The following is a 19,549-nucleotide window of genomic DNA, read 5'->3' on the forward strand; positions in this document are numbered from 1 at the left end:
GTTTGTAACCGCCCTCCCGCCCCGCGCGCGCAGACAGACGAGGCCCGGGAAGCGGCGGCCGTTTATTGCCGTGGGGAGCAGGGGAGGGGACAGTCCGGCGAGACCCGCCGCCTCCTCTCACCCACCCCCTCCCCAGCCCCTGCGCCCCCGCCGCGCTGGGTCCCGCCGGGCGCCAGGCCGGGCTGCGGCGCTCCCCCGCCGGCCGCTGCGAGGTGCTCAGGAGATGATCTCGGTCTGGTGGCGGGCCAGCGCCGGCGGCAGAGTGGTCCCGCAGGGGCCCGGGAAGTGAAACCTGGAAGGAAGCAACCCGGTGAAAGGGCGGGCAACGACCAGCGCACGCTGCTTTTTTCTGGCAGTGCCCGAGTGCGTTTGACACGGAAGTAGCTAGTTAGTCCTGCTACCGAGAGAGGGGGGATTAGGTCACCTAGGACCTAAGGACAGGCTTCAGCTTCACGCTTAGGAAAAATATAGTTGTGTCTTCAGTGTAAGTTAATTCCACCAAGAAAGAACAATCATCTTTTCTTACTTACTAAAGGAAAATAATATTTCTTAGACATTAGGGAAGAAACTAGATCATGTTTGTTAAAAAATTTTCTAAGCATTTCGGCAATCCAATGGAAAAGATAATGAAGATGGAGGAGACTAAAGCTTGCTAGTTTAAGACCAAACAGCTTTACCTGAATCTATTTGTAGCAGGAGTGGCTTCCATGTTAAATTCTGCAACTGGCACTCCTCTGGCGGATACCTGAGGGGCAAACATAGCAGCAGGATACACCACAGAGGAGGTCCCAACCTGCAGGGACAGGGCAAAAATCACGAGTGTAGCAGGCCCATAGTTAAACACAATGCCAAACCAACCCACACGGTAAGGACCCTTCTCAGAACACTGGATCTGCAAAACCACTGAAGCGTGGAAGATCCCTACAGAAATGAAACCAAATGAATATCTGTATTTAGTGTCACTGCATAGGTAGCTATTTAACATAGCGTAAGAAGCAGGAATTGTTTCTCTGATGCAACCCAAAGAAGCCTGTTTGGGGATTGTAACTGTAGATGAACAAAAATATCGCAGAAACAAAATGGCAGACTTTGCTTTCAGGAAAAAAAAACCACAAGATGTCCCTTCTGTTACTTGAGATTGTTTTCTGAAGGGTACACAATATTCTCAGCAAATGTTTTGGTCAGCAATATAAAACCTACGCGGCATGTAAACAACCTCACAAACAAAGCAGCACATGATAACAGCTAGCTACATTCTTACAACTTTTTGTAACTTTTTTTCTTTAAACTGACCATCAAATAATCCTGTTTTTCACTGTTCGAGAAATTGAAATATTAGCTAACCTCTAACACCTGTCTACACTAAATGAGACTGCAGATGCCAGCTGAGCAAGATGCACACGTACTGAACCTGTTAACTTCTGAGTAGTATACCTAAATTCTCAAACTTCATGGTCTTTTAATGTTTTACCCTTGACACTAGAGAGTTCCTCCGGGGCTTTTAGCTCCCTCAGGAAGTGCAGATGCACCTCCTTTACCCAGGAGGTGCAACCTCTTTAGCGTGGCTTCCCTGCGGTTACGAAGCTAGGTAACAAAAGTGTCACTCACTACCAAGCAGAGGTCGCATATCTCAAGCTCCTTCTCAACCTCTGTGAGAATGTCGGGATCCAGCGTTTCACCAAACCACACAACGTGGGGACGGAGGAGCCCATTGCAGCCGTCCTCCTCACACCTGTTTAAAAATGACAAAGGGACAGCGTTATGCTCCTGACGTGGACGTTTCAACCTGCAAAACAGCAAAGCAGTTTTTCATTCTCATTTGGACATGTCTTATCTGCCCTCGCTCTTTCTTCCTTCTTTTCCACAGTGCTCCCCACACCCTCCTCTACCACGTGCTGGACAGAAGGCAGCTGATGCCGTGCTACACACGTGTTGGAAGTACACACATGCTGCCTGGTCACATAGAACGGGTTGCAGAACAGTTGTTCAACTCAGATACTTAATTGTGTCTTTCCTTTATTCAGCTCCTGAAACGCAGGAAGCACAGTATGTGCTACAGACCTCTGCCTTCATCAACTTTAACAAACTGGCCAACAGGTTTTTAAGGAGAAAGTGAACTGAAAGACAGAAGCATTGCATTAGCCTCTTTTCCTTAGGAACCAGATGAAAAATACAGTGGCTTCTTGCATCTGCAACTAGCTAAGGCAAAGCTTCAGCCGTTACAAGAAAGCACTGTGGCATATTTAATGCCTGCAAGGAGCTACGCAGTGGCTGTACCCCAGCACAGTATTCCAGACCGACTAATAGTAGGTAGCACCTGCAAAGTAACAAAACCTTTACTGTTTCTTACTGCAATTCTCCTACTACTCCACTTACTACAAACCCTATGAATTTAGGCACGTTTCAGCTTGATGCTCAAGTACACAAGCACGCGATCCCTTTAGCATCACAGTAAACTTCTAGCACACGCTCCTGTTGTCTGCTGTCCCCCGTAATGCCAGGTTTAGATTTAGACTCAGTTCTCTGGGGCAAAGTCCCACGTCTTTTTCTCCCATAGAATGTTTCCGTGTCCTTCCAAAACTATGTGAACAGTAACGTAAGCCTTTGAGATGTGCAAAGCATGAAGAGGTAACAGCAAAAAACAAAGCAGTCCATACGTACTGAGGAAGGTCTTCAACTGGAATTGTGGCATCTTCCGTTTCAGGATCTGGAGCCCTGAATTACAAAATTCAATCATCCAAAATGCACTTTATATATTCATAAAAACTTAGTATTCTCTAAAGCACACTCTCCAATCAAGGAATCTTTGCAACTTCAGCCAACTTCAACACCTGCTACAACCCTAAAACACCACACAGAGGGCAGGCAGGCATTTGTCCAGAATTATCCCAGAGCTAAGCAGCTGTAATAAGCTGGTCAAAGTGTCCGTCAAAGGCACAACAAATATTTATAGCTACCTAAAGATCTGGTGAAATGCAAAGGGAAAAAACCCTAAAAATCTATGAGCGTATGCCTGTCCCGTCCCCCCGCTCCCTTTTTTTTAATGGTGAACGAAAGAGGATGGCTAGACAAAGGAGACTGAAGGATTCTTCTGCAACTTTTTATGTTGCAGAAATCCTAGGAGCTGATGCTTCCCTCCTGATTGTTTCACACATCTGTATTTTGAGACCTGTAATCATGAGAATCTTATTGATGAGTTGAAGGACAAAAGCTACTGGGTGCTCAAGAGACGCAGAAGAGGACAATCCATCTATCAAGTGATGACAGTCCAATTTAAGGAATAAGCATCTGATTTAATAAAAAAACCTGGAAGGTGAAGAGGATGGGAGTAAACACACAATTCTCAAAGAGTACAATTAGTTGATGTCCAATATGAGAGTTTCAGACCATCTGAAATTGTTCTAATTAAAACGTATATAATGTTGTGCTAACTTAGAGGTTAACTGTTATTCATTCACAGGACTTACGGTATCACGGGCTCTCACTGAAGTTACGAAACAGTATACTCAGGTTTCAAAACAGTTGTGTAAAATTCAAGCATTAATACTACTAAAGGAAAATGAGGTGTTTGGCTGAAACTCCTGTATGCTCCTAAAATGGTTCCTTTTCTATTGAACAGCAGGCAAAGTAGAAAACAGAGCGTTTACAAGGCAGACGTATTACCCTTTCCCGGCCAATGCAGGGCATATTGGACTCTTGTAATTCGCAGCCACGTTTCCACAGTTGGTGCATCGAGTTTTAAATAAACTACCTGAAATGCACAAAGAGAAAACATTAGGGATCAAGCGATTGCTCTGAGGCATGGCTGCACAAGCAAGTGGTTGTGTTTATCCCGGACGGCCTTTATTTGACTTTGAAGACTATACCTTGTGGGTAACTTACTACATGAACGTAACAGCCAAGTGTTGAGAGCTGGCAGCATTATGAACGAGACGCTATTTACGCAGCGCGTACACACGCTTTTGTTCAGCAACCCGAGGTGACCAGCGTCATAGTTAAGCACTGACCGGGCCCAGCAAAGACAGACACAGCCCTTTCAGCTGCAAGACCGCAGTGAACAACAGCAACAGTCCCTCTAAGCTATGATTTGTCACCTTGTTCTACCTCACACATGAGCAATACACAGCCTCACAACAGTATTTCAGAGGAAAATCATTATTTAAGGTATTACTGAGGGATATGATTTCTGCTTATTGTTTCTCCCCTTAAAATAGAAACGTTTTCTAAAAAAAAAAAAAAAAAAAGGTATTTAATGCTGTTTTGTTTTATGCAAACTCCCCAACCCCAAGGCTTTTGTAGAGTTACTAACGTGCTGTAGAGATGCGCAATATTACCAACAGTTTAAAATTGTTTCTATTTTGTAAAGAATAAGGATAATCAAAATTAAACTACACCCAAGGCTTTACCCTTGGATCCACAACTGCAAAACAATTTGTGCAGGTTTCCTGTGTCCAGATCACAAAGCAGCGGTGGGAAAATTTAAACCTTTTGTGATACTTAACTCTTAAGAAACATCATAGTGCTGCAGAACCAGGATGGGACTTTGTCCTGGGAGACCTTCACTCTGTGGCAGGGCCTGCGGGGTGGAGGAAGGAGGAGTGGGGCACCTCAAAGGATGGAGAAGGGCCTCCTCACCCTCGTTCTCTCCACCCCTGTATATTTCCTCAGATCCTCAGATTCCTGACCCCCGTGCACTGCACCGGCGTTGTGCTCCTCTGGCACTTTGCGGCAGCGAGGAATGTCCCAACTACAGGGAAGAAAAAGGGAGTGCCACTGGGTGTAGGAGAGAAAGGTAAGAGAATCTCAGCTGTTTCCAGCCCCTGCTTCCTCCTGTAGCCGAGGATGGCACAGGTGGGTCTTTGACGGACAGGACAGGACCAAGGGAAAGCGTCAGGTAGCAGAGCTGAAAGCACCAGGGCTGGCGAGACCAGTCTTGCCAATACACCTTTTATTGGCAGCAATACCAGTGTGGCACCACCACTACCACAGAGCAGAAGTCCTCAATGGATTCCTTCCTCCTTTTCTAAGCGAAACCAGCCAAGTGTCCCTACCCACACGTATTCAAGCGGATGTGAGGCAAAACTGAGCAAGTGGGAAGGGAGAACCAGTTCCTGTGTACTGCCAGAAGCCATTAAAAAATAAAGATGACAAATAAAGGGAGGCTATGAAGTACCCGAAACAACTTCCAAAAGAGAACAGGGTGACATTCTGAATAACTTCATGCAAGTTATTATCATTTTAACGACAAATTTCTTTTCTCCCAGTACTTATCCCGCTCTCTCTTCCCTCCAGTTTTGCCGGCCTGTAGCAGACAGGTAAGCTGATTCTTACCATGAATTTCTAAGAGGTGCTTTGTGCCTGCCTTTCTGTGTAGTTCATCAATATTCTGAGTAATGACCACAACGCTCCTTCCTTGCTTGCTCAGTCGCCTTTCGCACTCCGCAATGGCGATATGCGCAGGATTTGGGTGTTTGCTCAACATCACTTCCCGGCGGTAATGGTAAAATTCCCATACACGAGAAGGGTTTCGCGCAAAAGCCTCTGGCGTAGCCAGCTCCTGGAAAAGACAAAACCACTCATTCTACCAACAAAAGGGCAAGAAAATCCCCTCCCCAGGTGAAGCCCGCTAGCATACGGCCACTTACATTGCTACCAGCGTAACAGATAATCAAAAGCAGGTTATTTATAACCAGATGCAGTTGACAGGAATATACTTCAATAGCCCTTACGAGGACGACAGGTCAAAGTATCTTATTAAATGAGGAAATAACTGATACCAGTAGTGTGGTACATGGTTTTACATAGTACACTCAAACCTTATTCTGTGCTGGTCGACCAAACCATTAGGAGTTTAGTATGGCACAAAGGAAGATGAGATACTTCAATGCACACAATTTTTGGCATTCAAAACTCTCTTTTCCACAGCAGCCATAAAACTCAGCATCATGTGGATGTATTTCCTTTGCTAGCAATTTCTTTTCTGCCTTAATTTAAGTGTAACACAAGCCAAATTTTACAGCCATCATCAAAACCAAAGTCTAACATCTTGTCTTTTATGTGCCACTAAAATCTACGCTATATTTTGCCTTATCTTTTCTAAAAACAAGGAGCAGCTCAGTCTAATGCTTCAGTGCACAATTCTACTGATACAAAAACACTGAATGCAAGCTTTCTGGTGCAGAAGGACCAGGCATTCACACACACGCATGCTTTATTTGAACTGATAACCACTGAAAGGAAAAATGCATCTTTAGAGTCAAACCATCTGAAAAACTCATCTCTCTGACCCCTTTTTAACCTCATCAGATCTTTCATGAATGCTGTCATTAAAAACCATAAAGAAAGCAAACGCGATTGCAGTGTTCGGGGTAGCAGTTACTGGCAGTATGACAGTTACTTGAAACATCCGCAGCACCACGCATGATCAGGTTTACGAGGCACCTACACAACTCGCTCGTTTTGGTGCTCGCCGCTGCACCACTCCACCCCGCAGCGTCTGCTTCCACCTCCTCTCCCACCCCAGCGGCTCCCAGCGCTGGCGAGATCACACCGGCAAGAGAGACAGAGCTTGTGGGAGGGTTAGAGACTGTGAGGAACCCTGCCCCTAAACAAAAAAAAAACATCCTAAAACATTTTTAAAGAGTATTATGAGAAACCAAGATTAAAAGAGAACAACTACTTGGTATTGTTGGTTCTGTCCTTTGTTATTTTCATAAAAGGTTCTTAAGAGTTTAAAACAGGAAAGGCCCCAGGACGTAGGAAAAGAGTGAAGGTGTCAAACTTTTAAAAAGCTTTGTTCCTAAAAATAATAATTCTCAGTTTTAAGTCCCTTCAGCAAAGCTGCAAGGCAGCAAGAAATCAAGGACAGTAGAAAGTCGCAGAGCTGCCTGCAAAAACATTGTTTTTCCCAAACAACTGATAAACCGAACAACGGAAGAGAAGTTGCAGCTGCACAAAGCAGCCTCCCCAGGGCATGGGGAAGAGCTGCAGACACAACCGTAGGGACAGCTCTGTCCCCACTATATCGCCACGGGAGCCTCCACCCCTAAGGCACCCAGCTGCTTCTGACTCTTCACGCTCACCTACCCGACGGACCGAGAATCGCGGCTGCGCTGACACCTGCCACCAGTTCGTACCTGGGCTTGCCACTTTCTCCAGAAACCTCCAGCCCCTCTGAAGGTAGGAACTCCACTCTCCGCACTAACACCGGCTCCCGTGATAATGGCGATATGCTTCGCTTTGGCAAACACTTCTCGAAAATCAGCCATATCTATGCGCGGGGAGGAAAAAAAACAGCTGTTCAAACACTTACACTTTCTTATAAGAGGCCATACATACAATGCTGGCAAACTTACGCATCCAGAAATGGCTTCCACATATACCTCCCACGACTTCAACTTCAGAATACTAATTTGTTTCTGAGTTTTTGTATATTGGAATTTGAAGGGCAATTCCCGGAGATCCTCAAAAGTGCATATGAACAAGCCCCATGGGGCAACATGTATTAAACTATGAATATACTCAATATTTGAAAGACAGAGCCTTAAACTAAAACCCCACACTAGATGCTACCACAGTAACAACTGCTGCCACCACCACCCAGGAACAGTTTGCTTCCTAATTGTAAGGTAAGATCCTGAGATGAAAAAAATTTACATTTAGTTACAAAGTATCACCTTCAAAATCAAGGTAATTTGGGAAAACACATTTCCTTCTGAGGCATCTTACCCATTTTCTAGGTTTGCAATTGTATTTTTTATGTTTGAATGTATATTCCCTCTGTTTTTCCCTGCACGGTAAAGTAACTTGAGAAAAAGATGGGAAATTTCCTTTGCATTTTTCTAAAAACAACATTAAAAAGGAACAGGTTAGCTGAAGAGAGCAAAAAAAAAATCTCTTCCAGTTTACTTCAGATACTAATTTTAAAGCAACGTATTTAGAATCACAGAACGGCTGAGGTCAGAAGGGACCTCTGGAGATCATTTAGTCCAACCCCCCCTGCTCAAGCAGGGTCAGCCAGAGCAGATTATCCAGGACTGTGTCCAGTTGGGTGGGTTTTGAGTATCTCCAAGGACTGAGACTCCACCACCTCCCTCTGCACAACCCATTCCAGTGATTGACCACCTTCACAGTAAAAAAGTGTTTTCTTGTGTTCAGATAGAATCTCACGTGTTTTAATTTGCACCCATTGCCTCATGTCCTGTCACGGGGCACCACTGAGAAGAGTCTGCCTTGTCTTCATTCCCTCCCATCAGGTATTTTTATGCACTGATAAGATGCTCCTGAGCCTGGTCTCCTCCAGGCTGAACAGTCCCGGCTTTCCCAGCCTCTCCTCCTATGTCAGATGCTTCAAGCTATTAATCATCTTTGTGGCCCTTCGCTGGACTCTCTCCAGTAAGTCCACATGTCTCTCGTACTGGGGAGCCCAGCACTGGACCCAGCACTCCAGGTGTGTCTCACCAGTGCTGAGCAAAGCGGAAGGACCACCTCCCTCCATCTGCTGGAGATGGTCTGCTAAGTGCAGCCCAGGGCACCCATTAGCCTTTGTTGCCACAAGAGCTCATTGCTGGCTCACGGTCAACTTGGTGTCCACCAGGTCTCTCAGGGCCTCTTTTGCCAAGCTGCTTTCCAGCTGGTCAGCCCCAGCCCATCCCAGTGCATGGGGCTATTCCTCCCCAGGGGCAGGACTTGGCACTTCCACTTGCTGAACTTCATGAGGGTCCTATCAGCCCGTTTCTCCAGCCTATCGAGGTCCCCCTGGATGGCAGCACTACCTTCTGGCGTATCAGCCACTCCTCCCAGCTTTGTGTCACCTAGAAACTTGCTGAGGGTACGCTCTGCCCCATCATCCAGATCATTAATGAAGGTGTTAAACAATATCGGCCCCAGTATTGACTCCTACAATACACCACTAGCGACTGGCCTCCAGCTGGACTTTGAGCTGCTGATCACAACCCTGATCTTCATAATTCACTATGTGGTTCCTTTTTTTTTTTTTTAAACCAAAGGCAAGTAAGTTTTTACAAGGGAGATAGTCACTAGAGAACTCCCAAGACCCACAGCACGAGCGCCACAGAGCTGGGCAGAGAACACTACGATTCTGATGCCCCGTCTGCTGTTGTAAACCAAACCTCACAGAGCCCGTGAATGTGTAAATATCACCCAGAAGTCCTCCTAGTCCAGACCCCCGTCTCTCACAGCAGCCAAACGCTGATGCTCAAGACGGCAGAAAAAACAAGTGCACCTTGGCTACCCAGCTGTTAGGGATTTTCCTATTACACCTGTGAAGTTCTGTGCGCGGTTTTCAAATTAAAACACATCCTCAAATTAAAAAGCAAAACCAAAAAAACCCCAGACAAACAAAAAGAGGATATTTACTATTACGAGACTGAACAAGGTTCCTGGGGTTACCCAATACCCCGCTCCCGAGCCGGTACAAATGCTCGAGGCCCTCCATAATTCTTTTACAAAGAAATGAGGAGTAAGTTTTATTACCCATTAGGACTATGAAAAGGAAATGCAATTAATTAGCATACGTTTATGTGCCTAAATTGTAAATACTAAAAAAAATCACCAGGCAACCACAGTGACTGCAACTGTGTGAGGGTTTTTGGTCTTTCTATCCATAGAAGATAAATTTTAGCAGCTGAAAAAAAAAAATCAACTTCACACTCTTCTAAACATTTTGAATTAAACTATAGATTCTGTCTATTACATGAAACCTTCCAGAACTTCAAATCTAGCTTAAACACCTGTCCGGGGTGCTAAAGAAAACAAAAGGATGTCTTACCTGAACTAGGACGAGCCATTTCCAAGCAAAACTTCTGTTTCTTTGAGGAAGCAGCCTTAAGTCCACAATATGCTTGGGAAACCAACCTTCTAGCGGTAAATCGAAAGAGACTCATCAGCGTCACTCGGAAGTACGTTACCTGAGAAGAAATAAAGGAAGCACAAGCGGCCCGCTTAAGGGAACGTATTTCACGCAAAAGCAACCCCCAGGATACGACCGTCAAATTTTAAGAAGGGAAAAACAAGCCGACAGCCGCTTCACTGGGCAGGGTTCGCGGCGGGACGAAGCTGCGGCACCAAATCCCCGGCGGGCAGCAAAGCGTACGTGCAGCTGCCCGCCTGCAGAAGGGCGAAGGGGAACCGCGCCGGCGGACGGAGCCGCGCCGGGGGGGAGGCGGCGGCGGCGGACGCCACCGCCGCCGCCTCCCCCTCGGCGCGGCTCCCCGTCCCCCGCGGAGGCCCCGGAGCCGCCGGTTCGCGTCCCGCCATGGTGGGGACTTACCTCAGCAGCGGGGACCGGTGACGGCCGCGGCTGTGCGGCGCTGAGGCCGAGGCCGTGCGGGGCCGCACGTCCCGCCCCGGGCTTGCGGCGGGGCCGGCCCTCGCTCCGCTCCGCCCTCGCCTTTCGCTGTTAAGAGCTCGCAGAGTTCCCGGCCGGCACCGGGTGCGTGAGCAGAGGCTGCAGCTGGTGTTAAGGCAGGAGGGGATGGTGAAGGCCGAGACGTCTCACGTAATGCCAGAACGAACACGTATTAGATTAAATAATCTAAGGAACGGGTTGCCCGGAGAAGTGGTAGGTGCCCCATCCCTGGAAACATTCAAGGTCAGGTTGGACGGGGCTCTGAGCAACCCGATCTAGTTGAAGATGTCCCTGCCCATAGCAGGGGAGACTCGATGACCTTTAAAGGTCCCTTCCAACCCAAACTGTTCTATGATTCTATAAATTACACCCAAGTAGGTCTGAAAAGTTGGATGCTTTTCTGGCATCATCAGTTCGAGGTCCACCCTCAGACATTCGCAGTTTACATGTTCACCGAAGAAACTCCTGTACGCTGCTATGCTAACAGGACTTGGACGTTCATAGCGTTAAAAAAACCGTCCTGACAGCTTACTCAGAGTTTCCACGAGGAAAGCTGTTTTCAGCTTGTTTTTCCACAGAAACAAGACAGCAACTGCTTGCATCCAGCCTCTTCCTCTCCACCCTTCCCCGACAACTTTAAATCTCTTTAATCCTTTCCAGTCAAGCTGAGATTTCACTCATTTTTTTTCCAGCTCAACAGATGAAGAGGTCCCTAAAACGTGTACCTGAACATGGGAAAGACTGCAAGGCGAGTCCCACCATACCTCAGAAGTGCTCTTTAAAGTCCACCAGCTGCTGACCAGCCCACGCAGGCAGGGAGCGGCTCCGGCCTTGGAGCATGGGGAGTTACAGGAGGGAAGCACGGGGGACAGGCAACACCAAGGCGGGGGGAGAATACGCAGAGGTTGCTCCCAGGGGCTTACAGCCCACGTTTCATTCATTACGCTGCTTCATGGCACTTCTAATATTCTGCCTCCAGTCGCAAACATGAAGGAAGCCTTTTATGGGGGAACATTTGAGAAAGCCAGCAGTACTGCTTAAACACTCTGCTTTTGCTTGCCGGACTGTAAGAGCTGTTTTCTGAGCGCTCTGGCTGGATCTCCATAAAGGCATGTACGCTTGAAAAAAACAACACATAATAAATTCAGAGAACAAGATACAGGCCAGTGTGATCTCACTCACCACTAGCTCCCCTGATGGTCAAAATCAGATAATTCTATCTGGACTGGGGAAACCACCGAGATGACAGGCATGTTCTGGCGCCTCAGCCGAATGAGGGATTGGCTCTGCCCTACGTTATTCAGTATTATGACCGGGGTTGGTTTGTTTTTTTAAATCATGGTCTTAGTATGGATTGTACATCCTGCTTATTAAGCAGTGTATTTTAGATGCTGGTTAAGGTAATATTTTTAAAAAAAAAAAAAAAGCAATTTGCAGTTGGACTATTGCCACAACATTATTTCACTGATTACAAAGTTCAAGACAGCAACTGCTTTTACCCAGTCTCTTCCTCTCCACCCGTCCCCAACAACTTTAAATCTCTTCAGTCCTTTTCAGTCAAGCTGAGATTTCACTCATTGTGAAAGTTTTTTTTCACTCAAAGTTCAAACATTACTAATAGAAAAACTACCGTGTTTATGTACCAGAGTTTGAAGAGCACATCAATTAAAATCCTTGCATTTCCACATTAGCTCATCATAGTCGTTAGATATCCTCCTCTTAACTTTAAATTAATCCAGGGCAGGGCATGTTAACATGTGAGGTTTGCAAAAGTACAGGTCTGTCAATAATAACAGAAGTCATGACAGCACAGGTTATGCGAAATATATACAGCACAAAATGAGGTTGGCTTGTTTAGGTTTCTCTGGCATGTACAGATTGTATACCTCAAGAAGCAAAATTATTCTGGTGTTTCTTAAGCAATCATGCATTCTGTATTCTCAAAGGTCTGAAACCATGAAGAGCCTAGTTCGGCTGATACTAACCTGGTGTAAATACTGCATCTTTGCCACAGGAAAATGGCCACATTAGCTTTCAGAATTGCTTGTAGTGGCCTTGGACAAATATGTTTATGCAAATGTGTGCACACAAACACCTATGAGAGTGTATTTTCTAAAAAGCATTATAAAAAGATTAAAGTAACATCTAAAATTAACTTGAAGACTGTGGTACCTAGCAGTGTTCTAGGATCACCTGTGCCTGATAAAATACTTCTGCATCAAGCGTTTTTTCTATTATGGTAATTTCCTCCAGCAGCAGTATCATTAACGTCCACTCAGGTGGACACCAGAATGAAATGTTCTGCAAAGATATTCATTCCACCAAAATCAATTAACACGCAAGAATCCTGTCTCAGAGGAGCCAAAAGCTATGTCAAGGGCAAGGACATTGAGCTTTGCAGCCCCTGCTTTCATCACCCCCAGCACATTACCCTCCCGCTGCCAACTGTGTTGTACTCAGCTGAGGCATTTACATATTTAGCAATGAGTCTGTCTTGTCTGTCTTCCAGGAACTCGTCCCATCTCCCCTTGACCCACATAACACCATTCTCTGGCAGGAGCTCCCCAGCTCCGCTCCCCCGCCTGTGAGGGAAGGGGAAAGCAGCAGGTGAGGAACGTGTATCCACAGGGGCTGCTATTCTCCTCTTAACGCTGCACGAACGGGTCAGTGTTAAAACAGGTTAATACCATCCGGTCTTCCACTCCAACCATACTGTCCTCGGGCATTTTTACAAAGTACTTTGCATTGAGCACCGTCAGCTAGAAACAGCTTACTATTTGACCATGAAACCATGAATTGTACCAAATACAAGCAAAACATTTTTTTTTAAATCCCAAGTAAACAGTCTGTATTCTAACACACAATAGGTCTGTACCAATTAAATACAGTATGGCAGTATATAAATTACAGTTCTTTACAGTAAATAGTAAAATACGAGAGTCCGCTTACTGTACACAACAATCAAAGAAAGAACAGCAGCTTTTCAGTAAGGTCCCAGGTATCTCAATCATTCATTTGCTAAGAAACAAAGAAGAACAGATACAGCAGGCCATTCACTTCACTCATTTTTTACCATGTTACTTTACAAATATCCAGAACGCTTGTACAGGCATCTACAGTATCTACATGTGGAACAACCTTCTTAGGAATTCATGAGCACCAGACATAAATCCCTCCATCATTCCCATTATTAAAATAAACTTTACAGATTAAAATTACTTTAGCAGGTTCTATTTCATCTTGATAATAACCAGCAAGTAACAAGTGCAAAGTTTGCAGTCATGATCCATTTACTGCTTCTTTGTTTCCCCATTTCCCCCCCACACCCAAAAAACCAACCCCTTCCCTAAACCCCAAAACGTTGTCCTCTCACGCCCTTGCAGTAATACTGTTTCTGCAGTCAAACTGCCCGGCTGGCTTATGTTAACATATGAAATGCCAGACGTATAGCTTCAGGCATTGTTAGTCATTTCAATCCAATGCCAAGTCAGCACAGTGGCAGGCCTCTAGGAAGACAAAAAATACGAAGCAGTTGGATATTTCAGTGTGCTTAAACACGGAACATAAGGCTGCACGGTGCCCAGTGACTAAAGGAAACATCGCACCAAGTTATCAGTTAAAACATTTACAATAGAAAGATATAAACAGCAAATGTGTCAGTCTAAAACAAGTTCTTTGGTAATTAAGAACAGCAAACCGTAGCTTTTTTTTTTCCCAAATATGGATTTACATCCTGGTTTTTCCACAATAAAATATTTTTCGTTGTTTAAAATATATCTCCCCAGTTGTGGCGTAACAAATAGTCCAGTACCTCAGTTATCTACAGATCAGCTTTAACTGTATTTTAGTGTGCAGCCATATCTGCCCACTGGCAGACAAACTATAGATACACATTCATATATATATATATAATATATATATATTATTTATAAAAAATTAGAGGATTAAGTCAAGGGCTCTAGAGAATACATATTCCGTATGGACAGATTAAAATGTACAATAGCTTCAAAAATCCATAAAGTTTTCTACACAGTGATGCGTGTAGTAAGTGCAAAAATACTGCAATTTAGTTAATCCAAGATTTCCTGTTTTCCTGTTTCCTAGAAAAAGCAGAAGCCGCTGCATCTCCTGAATGGCAGAGGACTTCTCCTCCTGTTTTAGGAGCGGATGATGAGCCTTGAAGCACAGAACTTTTCCGTTTCTCTGAAGTGGAAGATGCCTGAGACCGTGAAGTGCTACTCCATTTCCTTGTAGAAGCTGGCGCTTTGCTGAGGCGCCCAGGACGAACAAAGACACCGTGTCGTGGTTTGCAGTGGAAGTACTCTCTGCCTTTTACAGTTCCGTCATGCTTCCCTTCAACGAAAATAAATGCATAGAATTAATTGTTGGTACTTTCGTTAGCACACACAATTGTACCGTTGAAGTGTAAGTATCTTTGGCTATCTCTCAAATAGCCAAGATTGTTAATGCTGAGTGATGAAGCCAGATGCATACCATACACCAGGGAGAACAAAACCTGGAAAGGTGGGCTTGAAATGTGACCAAAAAGATTATTTCCTAAAATATTACTTTGTTAACTAACAGTTTAAAAAGTCAAACATTTGTTCATTTTACAAAATAAACTATCCTCAAAACCAATTGCTTACAAAGCTTAAAACTTAGCTGCCAGAGAAATTTCTAGTATCAGTGTTAATATCTATTGAACTACTAAAAACGTAATCTTTTTAAAAGATCTGAAGCATTTCTGCAGGAGACTCTTAACACTTGCAGAGCATTGACTTTTTCTGACCCCACCGAATTGAAGTTAAAGAAAACCTGTGCCCTATAATTAAGCTTTCCCCAGCGGGGAGAAAAAAAAAAAAAGAATCTCTGACAGCTACAGACAGCAAACCTATTTGACAAGTGATGTCCATTGTTAGTACTGCCCATGAACACGGATGTTGATTTTAAAAAAATCTGCCAATTTTAGGCTTTGCTTGTTTTTCTGATCTATAAAAACAGATGGGTACCAACGGGAACTACCACAATATGCAAAAGCATTATTCTGCATAAATCAAGAAGAACAGGGCTTTAAGACAGTTAAAAATGAATCACAGCATCCCATAAACAGAAAGCCTAGAACTGGGTGTGTCAGATACCAAGCTTACATGAAATTGGAGGTACTTCCCAGGACTGAACGGCACATGATTGTAGTGCAACTTTAAAAATAGATGATGCTAGCTGCATAGATAACCCAGAGCATATTTAGTCTTACCCAGCTGAACATTTAGTTCAACTCCAACCCAGATTCCAGCTGAAAAATCCACCGTTCCAACGTATCTCACCGTGCCCATCTTATTACTTCCAACACAGACTTGTTCACCCACGGCCACCCAGCTAGGCAAGACGTGGGCTTGATCTGCAGAAGCACCTTCTTCACAATCGGAACCATCCAAGTGGTCCTTCCCAATAAAATCGTCTACGGAAGCATCAGGATAAGTCTCACGGTCTGAAGTCTCTTTTACCAGTGCAGAACAAAAAGGGCTTTCCACAGCGTCCGCAAGCTGTTTGCCCGCTGCTGCTGCAGAGCTCAGCTGGCCCAGGCACGTGCTCCGCTCCTTGTCAGTGCCTCGGGACAACTCTGAGGCGCTCACTCCATTAGAGGACACAAGGGAACACGACTGCGGAGCTGTCGAATGGTCAAAGTCCTTTCCATCTTCGACGCCCATGAACTCTGTAAAGGAGTGATCTTCCAGAATGTCCGTTGTGTGCTCAACTGTTGCTTCGCGTGCTGAAAATTCAATTGTACAACAGGTATTTTTGCCATCTGAGGAACTTAAAGCTGAAAATGATCCAGCTCTGGGTAACTGCTGAGAGTCTCTGTCAGTGGCATCAAGGGACAGTGGTACTTGTTCCATTAAGGCACTGTTTTCTTTCAGTGGTAACACGGGTAACTTTTCTCTCACTAACTCCTTTTCTGACTCTCGACATTCCTTGTTCGAAGATGATCTTAAATCATGTGCAAGAGATGATCCCGAGGGATCACTAGAGTCCAGCTCCTTCGTGTGACTGGCTAGCTGGTCTGTGCTATCACTACAGGGAACAAGCATGTCAGACAGAGTAGCGTTAGAGGCACTGTGGGAGAAGTAGCCACTAGTAATACTGCTAGTGGTGGGGCTGCGGGATACCTCTTTCTCAAGAACACGTGAACTCATGAAGTCTGATTTAGAAGAAAACCATTCCCTGTTCTCCAGGCTAGCATTGTAAACACTGAAGTCAGCAAACTCCTCTGGTACGTAAGGCCGGAAATTTTGAAAACTTTGTGGACTTATAAGCTTCTTATTAATGGCCTCCAACTCACTGTCTTCCTCCTCGGAGTCCTGCAAAAGAAGAGAGAGTTGCATAGGATTAGGAACCTACGACAATGAAGTTTTCAAAACAAACTAACCTTCCTTGACTTTTTCCTTTCTGAACATGGAGAAAAATGTACCCTTAATAGTCTTTAATTCAAGAATGGGAGACACCTCTGAAAAGAGCTGCTGGAAACATACCCTGTCTACACTGAGCTATTCAATTTTTAGAAAATAAAGATAAATTCTAAATAGTTCTGAAAATATAAAGCATAATGTTTGGCATAAGGAAAGCTCACAACATGAAAAAGTTCTGTTTACATATTTTCATCATACTCACTTTTCTAAAGCCATGTATTATAAACTTTTTTCCCTATGATTTAGACTAATTAAACCTATTAAAGGTGTTCTATAGACCACCTAACAAGATAAACATAAATATGAATGGAAGAGGCCTTACAGGGTCTCCACTGCAATACTGATTATTAAAAACTATCCCGCACAATGGGATTTTCTATTAATCTGATACCAGTCAGGCTAAATAATTTTGCTTACCCCTACCTATCACACCTGAACATGTTCACGATGTTTGAAAATAAAGCTAAAAGGATCAAATATCACAGCGAACCTTCAAGGAAGCATTTGCATGCATACATGTACATGTTTGGAGGGAAATAAGTGACATTAATCAACATGGCAGAATTTGGAGGTACCTCCCCAAGTTTGCCTTTGATAACGAGTGGTGATGCACTGTGACCAGCCCACAAACGTGGCTTTCACAGAGCCCATCTGAAGCTGAGGACTTCAGTCTGTCAAGATGCACCTGAGAAAAACCCCAGCAACATGGTTGGGCTACTCCCCCAATATAAAATACTGCACGCAGGACTCCACATGGATGCTTTTTTAAGTACTTAATTTTTCATATAAATATATGTATATATATACACATGTATCTACGTGTACACACACATATCTATTAAAAATGGTTAGTTTACAGGAAATTCCTACTAGAAAGAAGAATATTTTCAGAAAAAAATGAAAACTGCTGAAGTACTTAAAAGTTTAGAGGAACTCAAGCACCAATTATTTCTCAATTCCTTTATCTGCATCATTGATTTCAACTACTGATCAAGGTAGATCCTGTGTGGTATCTAAAGTAGATCAATGCTTTCAGATACCTGCCGTGAATCACCGGTGGAAAAAGAAAAGAACAATACTTAACCAGATGACCAATGCATTGAGAACCAATACATCAAGGTTAAGATAAAAGTCCTCTTGAAAATGTTTCCTATACTTCATAATAGCCAAGACTGCTCAAATAACTTTGTACAACAAAGCTTCAAATACATAGACAGCAAACAGGTTTGTTCAGTTTGCACGTCAGAATAATCACAGAATTGTTTAGGTTGGAAGGCACCTCTTGAGGTCATTTAGTCCAACCCCCCCTGCTGAAGCAGGGTCAGCCAGAACAGATTGTCCAGGACTGTGTCCAGTTGGATGGGTTTTGAGATCTCCAAGGATGGAGACTCTACAACCTCTCCGCACAACCCATTCCAGTGTTTGACCACCCTCACAGTAAAAAAGTGTTTTCTTGTGTTCAGATAGAATCTCACGTGTTTTAATTTGCGTCCATTGCCTCATGTCCTGTCACAGGGCACCACTGAGAAGAGTCTGCCTTGTCTTCATTCCCTCCCATCAGGTATTTTTATGCACTGATAAGATGCTCCTGAGCCTGGTCTCCTCCAGGCTGAACAGTCCCGGCTCTCCCAGCCTCTCCTCGTATGTCAGATGCTTCAAGCTATTAATCATCTTTGTAGCCCTGCACTGGACTCACTTCAGTAATTCCGTATTTTTCTTGTACTGGGGGGCCCAGAACCAGACACAATACTCCAGATATGGCCTCACTACTGCTGAGGAGAGAGCAAGGATCACCTCCTTCAACCTGCTGGCAATGTCCAGTATGCTGTGGGTCTTCTCTGCCGCAAGGGTGCATTGCTGGCTCATGGCCAGCTTGTTGTCCACAAGGACCGCAAGGTACTTCTAGGCAAAGCTGCTCTCCAGCCAGTCAGCCCCCAATACGTACTGGTGCTGGCGTTATTCCTCTCCAGATGCAAGACATTGCCTTTCCCCCTTGTTGAACTTCATGAGATTCCTCTCTGCCCAGTTCTCCAACTTGTCGAGGTTCCTCTGAATAGTTGCACAACCCTCTGGTGTTTCAGCCACTTCTTCCAGTCTTGTACCACCTGCAAACTTGCTGAAGGTGCGCTCTGTCCAATCATCCAGGTCATTAATGAAGGTGTTGAACAGTACTGGCCCCAGTATTGAGCCCTGGAGTACACCGCTTGTTACCGGCCTCCAACAGGACTTTGCACCTCTGATCACAACCCTCTGGGCCCAAGTCGTTCAGCCAGTTTTCAATCCACTTCAGTGTCCATCTATCTAACCTGTACTTTGTCAGCCCATCTATGATGATGTTATAGGAGATAGTGTCAAAAGCTTTACTAAAGCCAAGGTAAACAACATCCTCTCATCCACCAAGCTATTCACTTTATTGTAGAAGGCAACTGAGGTTGGTCAAGCATGATATCCCCTTTGTAAATCCATCCTGACTACTCCCAATCACTTTCTTGTCCTTCATGGGTTTGGAAATGCTTTCTAGGAGGATTTTCTCTGTCAAATTCCCAAAGACAGAAGTGAGGCTGACCAGTCTGGTTAGCTAAATCTTTATTCTTTGTCCCTGAAGACAGGAATGATATTTGCTCTCTTCCAGTCTTCAGGTACCTCTCCCAATTGCTATGACATTCAAAGATAATTGAGAATGGCCTTACAATAACATCAGCCAGCTCCCTCA

The 19,549-nt window shown here is 44.6% G+C and overlaps 2 protein-coding genes across 3 annotated transcripts in view; both read right to left on the reverse strand.

Annotated features, from left to right (window-relative positions):
- Window positions 1–35: 35 nt before the first annotated feature.
- On the reverse strand, window positions 36–10,365 carry SIRT5 (sirtuin 5). Of its 2 annotated transcripts, XM_075142793.1 has the most exons (9): window positions 10,292–10,365; window positions 9,791–9,929; window positions 7,137–7,270; window positions 5,332–5,557; window positions 3,664–3,751; window positions 2,662–2,715; window positions 1,609–1,732; window positions 678–793; window positions 37–292 (listed from the first exon to the last, which is right to left on the reverse strand). In XM_075142793.1, the coding sequence occupies exons 2-9, from the start codon at window positions 9,903–9,905 to the stop codon at window positions 217–219; spliced, it is 933 nt and encodes a 310-aa protein (XP_074998894.1). In that variant the 5' UTR covers window positions 9,906–9,929; window positions 10,292–10,365; the 3' UTR covers window positions 37–216. The 2 variants fall into 2 exon arrangements, with proteins under 2 accessions (XP_074998895.1, XP_074998894.1); XM_075142794.1 differs by lacking the exons at window positions 7,137–7,270; window positions 10,292–10,365 and having other exon boundaries at window positions 36–292; window positions 9,791–9,874.
- Window positions 10,366–13,124: 2,759 nt separating this feature from the next.
- KIF13A (kinesin family member 13A) overlaps window positions 13,125–19,549 on the reverse strand; it is a 118,233-nt gene continuing 111,808 nt past the window's right edge. Inside the window, exons 39-40 of the mRNA XM_075142791.1 lie at window positions 15,624–16,728; window positions 13,125–14,722 (exon numbers count right to left, since the gene is read on the reverse strand). Coding sequence (XP_074998892.1) covers window positions 14,436–14,722; window positions 15,624–16,728 — 1,392 coding nt within the window. The 3' untranslated portion in view covers window positions 13,125–14,435. The remainder of the gene's footprint in view (window positions 14,723–15,623; window positions 16,729–19,549) is intronic.

This window comes from Calonectris borealis, chromosome 2, assembly GCF_964195595.1.
Source record: "Calonectris borealis chromosome 2, bCalBor7.hap1.2, whole genome shotgun sequence".
NCBI lineage: Eukaryota > Metazoa > Chordata > Aves > Procellariiformes > Procellariidae > Calonectris > Calonectris borealis.

What these genes read in the sequence shown, in the direction of transcription:
- SIRT5 (XM_075142793.1), bottom strand. Translation starts at nt 9,905, where the DNA reads ATGAGTCTCTTTCGATTTACCGCTAGAAGGTTGGTTTCCCAAGCATAT. An exon ending in AATGGCTCGTCCTAGTTCAG is followed by an intron (nt 7,271 to 9,790) that starts GTAAGACATCCT and finishes CCCCGCGCATAG; the next exon opens with ATATGGCTGATTTTCGAGAA. An exon ending in GGAGAAAGTGGCAAGCCCAG is followed by an intron (nt 5,558 to 7,136) that starts GTACGAACTGGT and finishes TGTCTTTTCCAG; the next exon opens with GAGCTGGCTACGCCAGAGGC.